This window comes from Strix aluco, chromosome 1, assembly GCF_031877795.1.
Source record: "Strix aluco isolate bStrAlu1 chromosome 1, bStrAlu1.hap1, whole genome shotgun sequence".
Lineage (NCBI taxonomy): Eukaryota > Metazoa > Chordata > Aves > Strigiformes > Strigidae > Strix > Strix aluco.
Window position 1 is genome coordinate 106991795 of NC_133931.1, and position 16645 is coordinate 107008439.

General features: G+C 41.2%; 1 protein-coding gene across 5 annotated transcripts in view; it reads right to left on the reverse strand.

Annotated features, from left to right (window-relative positions):
- TNS3 (tensin 3) overlaps positions 1–16645 on the reverse strand; it is a 241567-nt gene that overhangs the window by 123343 nt on the left and 101579 nt on the right. For all 5 annotated transcript variants that reach the window (XM_074830359.1, XM_074830370.1, XM_074830348.1 and 2 more), the window contains one exon: positions 8478–8519. In XM_074830359.1, coding sequence (XP_074686460.1) covers positions 8478–8519 — 42 coding nt within the window. The remainder of the gene's footprint in view (positions 1–8477; positions 8520–16645) is intronic.

A 16645-nucleotide genomic window follows, 5' to 3' on the forward strand; every position in this document is an offset into this window, starting at 1 on the left:
AGTTTCCAATGGGCCACACAGGGCCTTAGAAATACCAGGTGGGATAATGATTTACCCCTTTTGAGACTAGAATCACAGGCAGGCTAAGAAAGCCAAATGAAAAATCATTCAGTAGCCTTTCCCAAGGCCCTGTTCCTGGCATTGAACTACAATATAATAATACAATATCTGCTTAAAAGCAATCTCAGCAGAATACAAGATTTACTGGTTTCAAGGACCAAGTTGTTTTAAACAGCTGAGACAGCTGTACATTAACTAAATGCTACTCCAAGGAACAGCACTATTGAAAACTCATGGCTCTAGGATCTGACATGCATTCACATAGCTCATCTATTTCTCTCCTGGGCTCCTTCTTGAATGAGAACATTAATAAGTGTAAGGATCAATGAGAAGAAACTGACTTAAAGGTATCAGGACATAGTTTGAAAACGACATGCTGTCCTGGTTTTGGCTGGGATAGAGTTAATTTTCCTTCCTAGTAGCCAGAATAGTGCTGTGTTTTGGATTCAATATGGGATTTGGTACGAGAAGAATGTTGATAATACACTGATGTGATCAAGGACTTTCCAACTCCCCACGTCCTGCCCATGTGCAGGTGCAGAGGAAGCTGGGAGGGAGCAGATCCAGAGCACCAGATCCAAACTGGCCAATGAAATATTGCATATCCTATAACGTCATGCTCAGTATATAAAGGAGGAGCAGCCAGAACTGGGGGGGGGTGTGTGTGTGTGTGTGTGTCTCTCTTGCTTTCGGGATTGCAATTGCAGGATCTTGGTATTTCGGGATTGCTAGTCAGGAACAGGCTAAGTATCAGTCAGCGGGTGGTGAGCAATCACATTCTGCATTACCCATTTGTGCTTTCTGTTATTGTTTTATTTTATTTTAATTATTAAGCTGTTTTTATCTCAAAATACAAGTCTCCCTTCACCCCTCCAATTCTATTCCCCATCCCCCAGGGCAGGGAGGGTGAGTAAGAAGCTGTGTCATGTTTGGCTGCCAGCCAGGTTTAAACCACAACACGGGGATCTATTGAGAATACAAATATTTTATTTGTGCTTATTTTTAATGTTGATATAAGCATCAGAAAACTTGATTAGCTACCCTGTCATAAAATTACATGCATTTTATGCAGCTTTTAATTAGCTCATGAAACTTTTTTTCCACACAATTGTTCACCAAACAGCCACAAATAAGAATATTAATAGAGAGACCAATCCACAGGATGCCTGAATGCATTTTAAGCACATTTCTGATGGTATTTTCATTCCCCAAGCCATGGATAGGAATCAGAAGAAATTCTCTAACCTATTCTAAGGCATAGTGTAGAACCATAGAATAGAATCACAGAATTGCTTAGGTTGGAAGAGACTCTTAAGATAATCAAGTCCAACCGTTAACCTAACACTGTCAAGCCCATGACTAAACCATGTCCTTAAGTGCCACATCTATTAAATACCTCCAGGGATGGTGACTCAACCACTTCCCTGGGCAGCCTGTTCCAGTGCTCAATAACCTTCTGGTGAAGAAATTTTTCCTAATATCCAGTCTAAACCTCCCCTGGAACAACTTGAGGCTGTTTCCTCTTGACCTATCACTTGTTACACAGGAAGAGAGACCAACATCCACCTCACTACAATCTCCTTTCAGGTAGTTGTAGAGAGCAGTAAGGTCTCCTCTCAGCCTCCTTTTCTTCAGACTAAACAACCCCAGTTCCCTCAGATGCTCCTCATCAGACTTGCACTCTAGACCCTTCACCAGCTTTCCTGCTCTTCTTTGGACATGCTCCAGGACCTCAATGTCTTTCTTGTAGTGAGGGGCCCAAAACTGAACACAGTAATCAAGGTGCGGCCTCACCAGTGCCGAGTACAGGGGTAAGATCACTTCCCTGTCCCTGCTGGCCATGCTATTTCTGATATAAGCCAGGATGCTACTGGCCTTCTTGGCCACCTGGGCACACTGCTGGCTCATATTCAGCCAGCTGTTGACAAACACCCCCAGGTCCTTTTCCACCAGGCAGCTTTCCAGCCACTCCTCCCCAAGTCTGTAGCGTTGCATGGGGTTGTTGTGACCCAAGTGCAAGCACTTAGTCTTGTTGAAAATCATACAATTGGACTTGGCCCATCGATCCAGACTGTACAGATGCCTCTGAAGAGGGGACCCTCAAGCAGATCAACACTCCCACTCTACTTGGTATCATCTGCAAACTTACTGAGGGTGCACTCGATCCCCTCATCCAGATCACTGATAAAGATATTAAACAGAACTGGCCCCAATACTGAGCCCTGGGGAACACCACTTGTGAGTGGCCGCCCACTGGATTTATCTCCATTCACCACAACTCTTTGGGTCAGTTTTTTACCCAGCAAAGCGTGCACTCATCCAAGCCTCGATCAGCCTGTTTTGCCAGGAGAATGCTGTGGGAAACAGTGTCAAAAGCTTTACTGAAGTCCAGGTAAACAATGTCCACAGCCTTTCCCTCAGTCACTAAGCAGGGCACCTTATCATAGAAGGAGATCAGGTTTGTCAAGCAGGACCTGCCTTTCATAAACCCATGCTGACTGGGCCTGATCATCTGGTTGTCCTGTATGTGCCAAATGATGGTGCTCAAGATGTTCCATGACTTTCCCTGGCACTGAGGTCAGACTGACAGGCCTATAGTTCCTTGAATACTCCTTCTGGCCATTCTTGTAGATGGGCATCACATTTGCTAACCTTCAGTCAACTGGGACCTCCATGGTTGGCCAGAACTGCTGATAAATGATTGAAAGTGGCTCAGTGAGCACTTCGACCAGCTCCCTCAGTACCCTTGGGTGGATCCCATCCATCCCCATAGACTTGTGTGTGTCTAAGTGCTGTAGCAGGTTGCTAATCATTCCTCCTTGGATTACAGGGTGCTTCATTCTGCTCCCCATTCCTGTCTTCCAGCTCACGGAGCTGGGTACCCCGAGAACAATTGGTCTTACTATGAAAGACTGAGGCAAAGAAGGCATTAAGTACCTCAGCCTTTTCCCTCAACCTATGCCGCTACATTTGCCCCTGCATCCAATAAAGCATGGAGATTCTCCCTAGCCTTCCTTTTGTTGTTAATGTATAGAAACACTTTTATTGTCTTGTACAGCAGTAGCCAGATTAAGGTCTAGTTGGGCTTTGGCCTTCTGATCTTCTCCCTACATAACCTCATGACATCCTTGTAGTCCTCCTGAACTGCCTGCCCTTTCTTCCAAAGGTCATAAATTCTCTTTCTTTTCCTTGAGTTCCAGCCAAAGCTCTCTGTTCAGCCAGGCTGTTGGCCTTCCCCACTGGCTCATCCTTTGGCACATGGGGATGGCCTGCTCCTGAGACTTCAAGATTTCCTTTTTGAAGAATGTCCAGTCTTCCTGGACTCCTCTGCCCTTCAGTAGTGCCTCCCAAGGGACTCTGTCAATGAGGCTCCTAAATAGGCCAAAGTCTGCCCTCCAGAAGTCCAAGGTAGCAGTCCTGCTGACCACCCTCCTCCCTTCAAAAACTCTATTATTTCATGATCGCTGTGTCTAAGATGGCTTCCAGCCATCACAACACCCACAAGTCCTTCTCTGTTCACAAACAACAAATCCAGTGGGCTGCCTTCCCTAGTTGGCTCATTCACCAGCTGTGTCAGGAAGTTCTCTTTCACACACTCCAGGAACCTCCTGGACTGTTTCCTCTCTGCTGTATTGTATTTCCAGCAGACATCTGGGAAGTTGAAATCCTCATGAGAACAAGGGCTAGCAATCATGAGACTTCTCCTGGCTGCTTATAAAATATTTCATCTACCTCTTCATCCTGGCTGCGTGGTCTGTAACAGACTCCCACCATGCTACCTGCCTTGTTGGCCTTCCCCTAATTATTTCCCATAAACACTCAACCCTACCATCACCATCATTAAGCTCTAGAGAATCAAAACACTCCCTCACATACAGGGCTACTCCACAGCCTCTCCTTTCTTGACTATCCCTTCTGAAGAGTTTATAGCCATCCATTGCAGCACTCTAGTTGTGTGAGTCATCTCACATTGTTTCTGTGATGGCAACTAGATCATAGTTTTCCTGCTGTACGATGCTTCCAGCTCCTCCTGTTTGTTGCCCATACCGCGTGCATTGGTGTAGATGCACTTTATTTGGGCTATTGAACCTGCCACCTTTTCAGAGGGAGATGCCCTAAATCCTATGTGACCATTCTCAGGTGCTTCTGTGATTTCTAACACATCAGTAACCCTTGAGACTGCTGCCACATAGATCTCCATCTCCTACCTCTACTGAGAAGGCAGACTGAAGGACCTCACTAGCACACCGTCTCTCAAACATTAGGGTGCTGCCCCCAGGCTTACCTCTAGTGTAACAGTTCTACATACTCCAGGGTACTACAGAAAAGACAGGACAATGGACTACTGCTCCACCATGATAATTCCTACTGACACAGTAGCTGCTTTTAGAAGCCACAGTGAAACACATGTTTGGATGTCTTGGATGAGAACCAAAATTTGCATAATCTTTTGGCCTCTGGCTTTAGAATGATTCCTAATGTGAAAAACAAAGAACCATGCCTTGTGAATACAAATGTCTTCATATTACTGTGTATCTATTCCTTTAGTAAATATTAAAAAAAATTCATAAAAAAAGATCTTTTGAGTTGAGTCTGCAGAAGAGATCTAATATTTTTTCTTCTGAAAACAGCTATTTGTTTGGCTGTACATTTTATTTTTGTTCTCTATATAGTGTTCTGTAAAAATAATGATCTGTTCCCATGTAGTATAACAGCACGAGTCCAGGCAGATATGCCCTTTGCAAGTAGCAGTGAATGCACAAGTTATAAATCCCAGTTTGCTGTCTCCCTGCCAAAACTACCCTGACTCTCACCTGCTGGCAAAGGTGCTCCCACAGTTCTTCCCTATAACACTTCAGCCAAGACAGGCCAGGCTCCCCTAAACAAGTTAACTGTAGGGCTTTGTAATCCAGCTCATCTTTATCAAGTTTGTGGAGCACTTGGATATGGAGTTCTAACTACCAATCTGCCAGGGCAACAAGGAACTAACTGGGGCGGGAAGATCATCTTCCAACTCACTTAGATTTAGAAAAGCAGCCCAGCTCACAGCCTGGAAGTTCCTGGTATCGCTGGGTCTTCTATCCATCCTCTTCTTTTAAAAAAATTGAAATTCATAAGACGGAAAAGGCACATAGCAATTTTTTGCTATTAAAGTCTCTTTAGGAGAGAATACTGAACGCATGTGAAGTCCATATTCAACTGAGAATGAGGCACAATTGATGTTTTACTTCATATACAATTTTACAGACATACATATTCACAGTTGGAAAACTGTAATGTTTCTGAAGCTTTAGTTCTACAATGTCTCAAGACTAAAAGTTCACACTGAGCTTCACGAGGCTAGTGCCTAGCCCTAACCAGTGGTGCGTAACACTGTCTCTTGCATACACAGAACAGGAGCACACCTGCCTGGGTGAATTCGAGTTGTGTCAACACTCAAATGACTGTGTTTCACTGCAAACCTATGGGGAACTATGTCTGTATTTAACATTACCATGTTAAGTGTTAGGTAAGGAGTTTATCTCAAGTGACGAAAATAATATATGTGCTCCAGCTCCAGTTGTAGCACAGTTTCATAATTACTCCAGAGCTTTGAAACAGCTTCCTGAATACTATCCACAGGCAACGTAATTAAGGCACAACAGACGGTGTAAAGGTTTCTGCATTACTTCACACCTATCACATTACGAGGCTCTGTAGTCCTATACCGCATGACTCAGTAGCACCTAACACAAAGTTCTTGTAAGTATGTGCTCACTTCCTAACTCTGTAAAAAGATAGTGATGTCCATACTGGAAAAAAAAAAAAATGTGGTGACAGAGGGAAAGATTTCAGAAGTAGATCTCCCAAGTTTCTCTCTGACCTAGTTGAGACACAAGAGATCAAAACTGAAGCAAACTTTTCGCCTCAAATTTAGTCCCCTATTAACAATCAAAAAATTATGTGCATGCAATTCTTGGACAGGAAGTGGCAACATCACTTCTGACAGCCTCTAGTTAAAACAAGAGGCTTCATTTATTTGTTTTAATATGTTAATATGAAGAATAAAATAAGATTCCAGTACAAAGGGGCACAAGAAAGCCCTTTAAATGTAAGAAAATGCACTTCTGACTTCCTGAGTAAGAAAGTGTTATCCATGTCTCAGAGCTATCGCAAACACCAGAATTAAGCTAACAAACTTTTGGTTCTGACACTACCTAGAACTCAAGCCAAAATCTCTTTGCTGATGTTTACACAGCCTTCCTATAAAGTGGTAAGGGCTGATGCTAGAAATACTGCATTAGCAGTCACATTACTAGGAAAAAGAAAGAGTGCTTTTCTTTTCTGGACCAGATGCCATGGAACAAGATGCAAAGGAGAGAGAGGAAAGGAGAAAAAATCCTAGAGCCAAAAAAGGGTCAGGCAGGTTAAAGCAGTCTCTTCCAATTTAGTTAATAAACCAAAAGGAGAACAAGCAAGGCACAAATTTAGAAGGAAGAGAAGGCAGGAAGACAAGGAACACACCTCCCATTAGCACTACACAGACAGGATGTGTGCTGCAGTCATGGGTCACAGAACCATCTACAAAAGCCTTGTCCAGGCAATGGTTGCATCTAGCCCCACTGTCTGGAGACAACACTTCTTATGAATCCCACAGCCTTGTAGCTTTACACCTCCTCTCTTTTCCAAACAGGAATAGGTGTTCCTATCAGTGTGTTTCAGCTGGGAACTTTGATTTCCCAATGACCCCCTGCCCCTCATCCATGTCACCTTTTGCTCCTGGGGTATACTGGTCCATGGAAAGTAACTACCAAAAATTTCAGGAAATTTGCTAATGGTCAAATAATAACCAACATGGAATATAATAGGACAAAAGGCACAGCTGAAAGCATCGCTTGCCATTAAGGCTGCCTTCAAAATGGCTGTGCATAAGCTACTACATGTACAGAAAAAAAAACCCCAAAACCTATGACCTTAGCTTGTGTAATAAGCAAGCAGTGCAAAAAACCCTCTGAAGTATTCAGATGTAATACAATGAAGCTAAAAACTTCCAACTAACAAAACAGAAAATGATCTGCAATTATTTTCCTCGCAACGTATCTCATTATTTTGCTTCACATTTGTTATACTAGAAGCAGCTGTCAAAACCAATTATTCACATGCAGTTAACTAACAAGTTTGCTCTGTTCTGATTTTATTTTAGTTAACTTGTCTAATTAAGGAAGAGTGAAAGGAGAAACACTCTCAGCACTAGACATTTTAGCTAGTTTCAATATCAAATATATTCTAGCAACTTAGAAATAATTATAATTTTACTGGAACAGTGTGGATAACAGCATGGATCCAAGCACAGAGATGACATCACTGACACAAATAAACAAACTATACTGTTAATACAAATGCAACCTCTGTGAAGGTCTCCTGCCTACATGGGTAGTCAAGGATCAGAATTCTTCACACCCTGCTCAGAGTGGCACCAGCAGAAGCCTGCAGCACTCAACCACGGATGACATTGCAAAACAAATGCAATGTGCACAAGACTAACGCTGTGAAACAGATGCTCATTTATTGCAACAGAGCGCTGCTCTTGAATTAAACAATGAATCGATAAGGCCATATCTTTCAAGTTCCTCTCTCTGCCCCTTTTTAAATGTTAACTTAATCTTTCAAGCAGTGAATGAAATACTTCCATCAGCTGCCTACTAGCAGACAGTTAGCTATAGGCATCTCCCATGATTATTTAGAAATCAAAGAAACTTGGCATCTCTGATAAAAGGCACTGCAAAGGACTTAAAAAGTTTTTCTCCTTTGTCTTACTCATTTCACAGAAATTGTGCTAAAAGTATACTCACAAGTGCTATCAGTACTGAAATGTGCAATACTTCCCATTTGAAGAAATCTATGTCACTTAGAAGACTGGGTTCTATTGCACGTCAATAAATGTTTTTAATACTACTTGTACCAGTAAGTACTACAGCATCAATAATAATAAAGGGTTGGAAAGAGGCATTTAATTTGTTTTGTAAATAACATGGCACAGTAACTTGAACAAATAAAAGCCAAAAGATCAATTGCATATTGACCACAATACAAGAACGAATATTCTTCCTGCTGAAAAAAAATGTGTTGAATTTCTGAACTCATCTGAATACAATCAGTCTATGAAGATTTTAGTATTTCTCTTTACTTCTCCCCTGCTTGATTTAGAAATAAGGAACAGAGTTCAATTCATTGTTCCTGGATAAACTCTGGGGGAAAAAAACCACACTAATTACCCTAATCAAAGGCTAACTTCACACAGTATAGAAAAGTGTGTGCTTTGAAAATGGCTAGCAACGAATGCTTTGTGAAGATGTAATAAAAAATAAGCGGGCATAAACAGGAAGATAAATCAGGCCAAGTAAAGGAAAAAGTAGTAATAAAATGGAATTACTTACAGTTCTGGTTACATGATTTTTAATGGCATCAGAGTTATTAGCCTGTAGAGGGAGAAAGGTTAACAAAACTGACTTTAGTTTTCCAGATAGTTTAACTACATTCTAAGAAATCCCCTCCTGACATATACACACAACAAATAAAATAAATCATTCAGAAGTACACATACATTCTGTAGTATTAACAAACAAACTGTCTTTCCAGCAGATATGGAAAACAAATTGATTTTACATTATCATCCTGCGTATTCAGGTCTTGTAAGCCAGCACTCAGCTACTGAGGGTGCTTACTCTAAGTTACAATATACATGGAGATGTATGCTGTTAACTATGTATTCTCTTTTGCATTTTTTCCTAATCTCTCCTTTTATACTTTTTCATGAAAACAAGCACTTGTGTGGGTATTGATGAAGTGAGATGCCTAGGATTTTCTTTAAGCACTATGTAAAAATCTTAGTTCAAGGCTTTGAAACAAGTATCTGCTGGAGGTTTTTTTTTAAAAAAAAAAAAAAAAAACAACTTGTTGAAAGAAACAAGCCAGTCCATTAATATGAAAATATAACATGAATCACCAGAAGCACAATCTTCCATCAGTACATGCTTTTTTATTGATGACTACAATCAGCATGAAATCAAGGTAATGTAGTAGGGAAGTACAGTGGTAAAACTGGGTAAAAAAAACCCACCTCAAAATGTTTGCTTAAAATTTCAACAAAGTCAATATTTGACATTCCTCAAGAGAAGATACCCTAGATTAAGGATTTTACCACTTGGAATTATAATGGCAAAATAACAGAAGTATTTCACCTTGAAAAACACTCAAAATGAGAAAACTAAGTAACACTAGAACTAAGTCAGTGCCATAGCTTAGGTAAGACTGCACCAAACGTCAGTGTTCCGTGCTCCACAAATCTGCAAAGAATGCATTTTGCATAGAGCAATACCTAATGTTCAACTGCATAAAACTATTGCTTCAAAAGACAATTTCGAATTCCGTGTAAAAATCAACAAGGTTTTCCTCAAAGACATTAAAGCTAAATTGCCGCAAGCTATTGCTGCTGTAGCAACGGTGTTGTTATTACTGCTAACACCCCATATGCATCTTTACCTCGAGTAACGCAAAATCATTTCACAATCTGGAAAATCTTGCATGTAAATTTTATACAGAACAGGAATCGCTGAAATATATCCACCACTGAAATAGATACCTCTGTAACAAAACAAAACAGCTGCAACACTTTGCAAGAGTTTAGGATGAGAAGTGCAAACCTTATGCAAATCGAACTATTTATCTTGTACATTTAAAGCATAAACTAAAACGGGCAGGAAAGGAACGTGTGAAAATGCACAATGAAACATGTTCTTCCTCTTCATAATTTTCACTGGCACACTACCACATAGGGACTAAGTGACAAGTAAAAGAGTAACTGTTACTGCACCTTACTTATTTGGAGAGCACAAAGGAGGGAAAGTCTCAGGAAACTGCTTTCTGATTCTGGGTAAACAACTAGGCCATCTTAAAGTGGTACAGACAAGAAAATGAAAACCCAGTTCTTCCTGTTGAATCACTTTCCTGACAAGAGCTAGATTCTCCTGTAACTTCAAGACTGTGCAGTAACTTACAGCTTGGAAAGTGTTAAAAAAAAGCTAAAGCAGCACATACACACACAGGAACACAATGTTTGCCGAAACTAAGAATACCAGCCTCTGCCCAAAACAGATAAATACCCCTGCATACTTGCATGGCCACACGCCCATGCAGACTAGTAGTGGTACAACTGAAAATCTGACTCCTAAACCTACTGTGGGAAAGATGCTTTGAACTAGAGATGGAGCTTTGTAACTGTCAAGTCTTTTTTGGTAGGTCACTGAAGTTCAGATGCTCTCTAATTGCAAATCTCAACTGGAAACATAGTTATAGATTTTCAGAGTGTAAATTATAGTAGCAACACCTTGCTTAATTCAGTGAGCCCACACACAATTTACCATGGCATACATCCTGCACTAACCATAACCCTTATGATGCGAGATTGGCTCACAGTTAACCCTTGAGAATAGGCTTTGAGGTTGTTTTTTGGATAGCTGACAAGCCAAGTCAAGTTTTTAAGCAACCTCTACAGTGTTAAACATACAAAAAACCTGTCAGTCAGAACACACAGACAGACCAGTGCTACTAACTCAACCCGGAAACCCTAAACCGACTCAAACTTCAAAGTTCTTCTCAGCAGATTAAAGGTGATATATAGGACAAACACCTGTATCACTATAACCTTAATTACTACTATTTCACAGTCTTAGGACACTCATTGCTACTTAGCAGAAATAAACAGACCCATATAGGAGAAGGCAAAACACATAAAATACAGGGTTTTGATTCATGTGGGGGTCTCTGTAAAAAGTGACTTTGTGGGTTCCATAAGCAGAGCGCTTGGGAAAATGCACTGTTTTGCTCTTCACCAGAAAGTTCATACACAAGCTGTACTGAGCACCTACCCTTCCAGAACAACTAAGCAGCCTATTTGTGTTATTGCATATAAAAATAGACATATAAATAAGGTTTACACCTAATCTTTGCCAGTTCAAAAGGATTTTTTCCTAGTATTGTGCAGTGTAGCGCACTTGATTAGTGTAGTCTGGAAATTTTTCAGGATTACTAGGAGATGGAACATTAAATAACCAACAAGAATACCCTCTTCTCTTTTTTTTATGTTCTGAATTTGCTCTTCAGCTTGCTGAGTCCCTACTGAAATGCCTCATATTCTCTCACTCCGCTAGAAGCAACAGCTCTCTCCACCTTACTACAGAGAGGAATGCAGAGTGCTAGAAGCAAAGAGCTTGACATAACTGGCAGGATCACACTGTTCCCTTTTTCTTCTGACTTAAGTAGGAGAGCATTGAAATAAGTTGTGGTAAAAAACCACCTCAGGTAAATATATGTGTTTGTATATACACATATGTATGTATACACACACAGTAAGCAGATGGCCAGCATCTAATCCCTTTCTTTCAAAACTGGTCCACCTAAGGATGTACCCTCAAGTCTCCATACGCTCCCTTGTACGGCTTTAAAATGGTTACCCCCAAGCCAAATACTGCTACTCCTGCTGCCTATTTATCAACTCTAGGATTAAAATTACAAATAAAACTCTTCAGTGGCTAAATGCTGTGGTACACTCATTAGAGATGTGGAAGATCCAGCTTCAAGTCTCTGGCTGGACACAAATGAAGGGGGGCTTTGAAAGTATATTCTAATATCCTGTTCTGGTTTGAGCCCAGAGGGCAACTGAGCACCATGCAGCCACACTCTCACTCCTTCTCCCTCAGGAATGGGAAGGAGAAAATACAACAAAAGGCTTGGTGCCTGAGACAAGGACAGCGAGGGATGACCCGCCCATTACCATCATGAGCAAAAGACAAACTCTTAGGGGAAGAAAAGGAACATCAATTTAATTTGATCACCACTACCATCAACACATAATTTTCCAATCAGACTAGCACAGTGAGAAATACAAGCACATCTTAAAAACACCTTCCTCCAGCCCTCCCTCCCCAGGCTCAGTTTTGCTCCTGATTTCTTTATCTCCTCCCTCACAGCGGTGCAGGTGGCAGGGAATGGGGGTTGCAGTCAGTTCACCCGTTGTTTCTGCTGCTCCTTCCTCCTCAGGAGGAGGACTCCTCACACTCTTCCCCTGCTCCAGCGTGAGGTCCCTCTCACGAGAGACAATCCTCCACAAACTTTCTCTGACATGAGTCCCTCTCACAGGCTGCTCCAGCATGGGTCCCTCCCATGGGGTGCAGTCCTCCCAGCAACAAACTGCTCCAGTGCAGGCTTCCCTCAGACTCCTGGCCTTCTTTGCGTGCAGCCACCTCCTCTGGTGTGGGGTCCTCCATGAGCTGCAGGTGGGCATCTGCTCCACCATGGACCTCCATGGGCTGCAGAGGGACAGCCTGCCCTCTCACCACAGGCTGCGGGGGAGTCCTTCCTCCAGCGCACCTTCCCCCTTCCTCTTCCTTTCTTCCACTAACCTCAGCGTTTGCATAGGTGTCTCCCTCCCAAGTCCCACTTCTCCTCCCAGGTTTCCCTTCTTAAATATGTTATCACAGTCACTGTTGCTACCTGGCTTAGTCTAGGCCAGAGGCAGGTCCAACATGGAGCCACGGGAGCTTCAAGAAGCTTCTCACAGAGCCACCTCTGAAGCCCCCTCCCCCGCTACCAAAACCCTCATCACACACAAACCCAACACATATCCAAACTAAGCTTAACCAAGATTATGAGACACATTGAGATGAAAGAGCTATATCTCAAATTTCTACAGGTTTCAATGAAAACTTGACATTTCTTCTTGGAACTTCATCATTACTTTCTACGTTGGCATGGGGTGACCACTCCAAGGCATAGCTGTGCCAACTAGAAATCTTCCTGTCTTTAAGTCCTAAAAGAGAAAATGGAAAAGAGATGGCAAAGCAGCCAGGCTGACAGAAGTCTATGGGACATCCAAGTGCAAAAATGTAAAGCGAAACAAAAAAGTCTAACCAGAACAGTCAAATTTACTCGTTTTACAAACTCCATAACAAAACTGTGAAAGTCCTCCCCTCCGTCCTTACTTCTACAGGGACATCAATCCTATTTGCTTCATTCCTGCTGTTTCCAGTTTCTGAGTTCTCTCCCACTCCTCTCTCCCAGTTGGAAGACACACTGCTGTAGGCAAAAGGCCTGCTACCTCACATGGAAAGCATCACTGCACATTAAAATATCTCATCACATCTCATTTTTGGAGTGTTTTTCCCTAATACTACCTGTAAAAGGAAGAGAAATGCTAGTATTCTCCATGGGGAAACAGTAACCTATATTAAGATAATGACTTTCGCAGTGTAAAATTAGAAATCGGAGACAATAGGAGATTAGATGCCACTCACATCTCATTAGTCCCATGTGCAGCCATTAAACTTTGACCCAATATAACGTAATGAACACTGTGAATGACAGTATATTATAGCTAACATGCATTGCTTGTGCACCTCACCAATCACAGCATTTCAAGAATATCAAAACCAGCAAAACATTCTCATCCACACCCTCCCATAAAGCTGGTTCGAAGGAAATTAGATTCATATGGTTAGAAATAAAAAATACTTTACTATGGAACAAACAAAAATTGTTCCAAAAAAAATTGTCCTACGTCCCTCTCCTGCCATCACAGAAGAAAACCATGAAAGATTCCTGCCAACAGCTCCCTAAAAAAGCCTCTCTGAAGGAAAAATAAAGCAATTAAAGCAAAAGAGAAAACGACACTGCTACTTCAAAAATAAAAGTTATGTTCCTTTTAGTAGTTACAAACAGGGACACACATCAGCCCTTAAATGAATACCATATGAGATGCCCTACCCTCTTCGTTCATTCAAGACACACAGTTTCTTCATCTTTGTTAACATTTAGCTAATCAGTAGGGCTATCTTGCCCTAAGAGCTTCTCATTTGGATTCCACTTTAAAAAGACATCAAAAAACAATTAACTCTGGCTTCTCTCCCTTCCTTCCCCAAATGTACCAGGTAGTGCTGTGGCATTTCTCCAAGAAACAGACTTGAGCTTTTGACCTCTCTCACTCCAGCATTTAATGACATTGAGAAGAATGAAAAGCAAGTTCATACACAACACTTCTGCCATACACAGTGTTACTTATACGCAAGTACTAAAATTTTTGAGCCAACGTGAAAAACATTAACCTAAAGCAAACTAAACCGGCATGATTTCTGACATGACAGTGAACTAAAATTGAGTGGTATGCTAGGGACTGAAGATTAGTTAAGCAATGAGCAAACGTGATCCACTGTTACATAATAGTCAGAGACAAAACATCAGAATTCAACCTAAGGAACCACATTTGCTTCACAATTCTGTCTAAAGAGAAGGTACCTCTGGATACCTTTGCTTATTACAACAAATACTGACTGTAAGAAAAGCCGATTTTTAAATTAACACTAAAGGATTTGTCTTTTCCTTTAGAAGGACAGGTGGCAGTCCTCCATGACACTGTAATACTTAGTGCTACAGTAATTTTTACTTTTTTATTTTAATGTTTGGCTGGCAGACACTTCATAGAGATGGGATTCATACTGTTCTTTCCTTTTACACACTCCACTGTCAAGAAAGCATTTTCAAAGACTAACTAAAAACATGTTCGCACGGGACCTAAAATCTGTCACTCTCAGGATAAGCTATAAAAGAATAAAAAATTATGCAGAAAAGCAGAAAAAACCTATCCTAGTGTGTGTATTTGCCTTTTCCAGTGTGAGCTGTCAAGCAGAATCTATGCGAATCCCTTTGCTGCTCAGTAAAGTCAAACATGTATGAAAAGTTTCTATGCCAACTGAAAACGGATGATTCCGAGGAGTCTGAAACATGGGTAATTTCCCTTCAACTAGGAAAAAACTGGGAAAGCAGAAACAAGCATGCTATACCTTCCAAGAACATCACCCTGCTGGATTTAACTGTTATAGTAAATACTGTCACATTTCTGAAATGCAGAAGTTTCTGTCCACAACAGTACCATGCTCAGTGGAAAGGTTAGGAGTCAACTTGGAGAAAATAAGCAAACAAGCAGGCAAATTGGCTCTGGAAACTACCAGACCTTTCCCTCTTGTCAATCCCCTATTTCTGCAGATTGTTCTTCTTCAAAGAAAGCCTGATTTTTAATTTCATTTTGGATGAACACTAGGGACTGAACACAGTGCATCGTAATAAAAGTATAAATATGAATTTTTGTTAAGTCTTGTAATTCTCTAATATTCCTAGAAACAACATGAGCCCTCCCTCCTGGAAAATATAATGACTGGCTTTTGAATTTAGTATACACTGCTGAGCTCAATTCAGGATCACTACGTTTCATTAATTTGGAGGAGTGGGGTGACCATATTCATGCAGTTTGATACTCTGTTCCCTTTTATGGCTAAGTCAGAGGTATTTATGAACAAGGCACTGACTTCACTTCAAAATAGCATTTTGAACCTTTACTCTGCACACCTGTGGGGTCCATGGCCTTACTCTGGTAAGCACTTGGAACATAAAGATAAACCTCATAGAAATCCATTATATAGAGGACCACAACAACCCCCTTCTGGGGATCTGCAAATCCAAAAGAGTTTGAAAAATAATCAAGTGTTTCAATTCAGGCAGGAGCTCACAGGTTTTGTCAAGAAGGTGTCTCATCAGTCCATGCTTCTGTACTTATGGCACTGGGACAATGTGGCATTAATAAATCAAGAAAAGTAGAAATATTATTGGTTGATGAAGCTGGAAAAAAGGAAAAGAAAAAAGCACAGCTCAAAATTTAATAAAGCAAAACTGAACAGCAAGAAAGAGTTAGCTTTAAAAAAAAATGTTTCAAGGCACCTTTGCTTTCTCATCAGTTCAAGAAAGCTGTATGAACCAGAAGGGGAGAAACATCATCTCCATAAAGGTTTCTCCAGAGCTCTCAGATTTCCTCACATGGATACATGGGCACTATGGCTCTGGATGGTGACAAAGCAGGAACTGAACAGGCAAATACAAATCTCCATTGGATATTCCCACCCTTTGCAAACAAGCTAGAGAACAGCACAACCCTGTTGTGTTTCCCTTCCCATGATGTGCAGGCACGTTCACAAAACAGGCAGCTACAGCCTGCGGAACTCCCTGGCAGAACTGCTCTGGTGAGACTGAGGAAAGGAGGCAGGAAAGATCATAGCAATGCGGAGTTCTGGTAGACTTTGTGTGCCCTTTACATCCGCCAAATCATGCTTGCTATATGCATATAACCCTTGCTTTGCATGCACCTCTCAGGTCCTGTGATCTGAAGTCTGGATGTAGCAAACAATGAAAAAAGTAAGTCCCCATAAATAATGGAGCTGCATATTTTCCTAGTTTTTCATGCTATTGCTTGAAAGAAGAAAGGAAAAGGAAAACTCAGAAATGAATTAGCCGTAAGTCACAGAAATTTATTACAAATCAAACCCACTTGATGCAATTTTCCAGCAAAGCTTTTACTGATTTAAGCCGGAAACTAAAATCATAGCTGGCAGAGTGAAATCATTGCATACGTCAGTTCCTAATTCAGCTTAGTCACTGTCACCATACTCCAGGGTATCTGGAGGTCATACCTGATTAACCCAAATTAACAGTCTTACATCTTCTA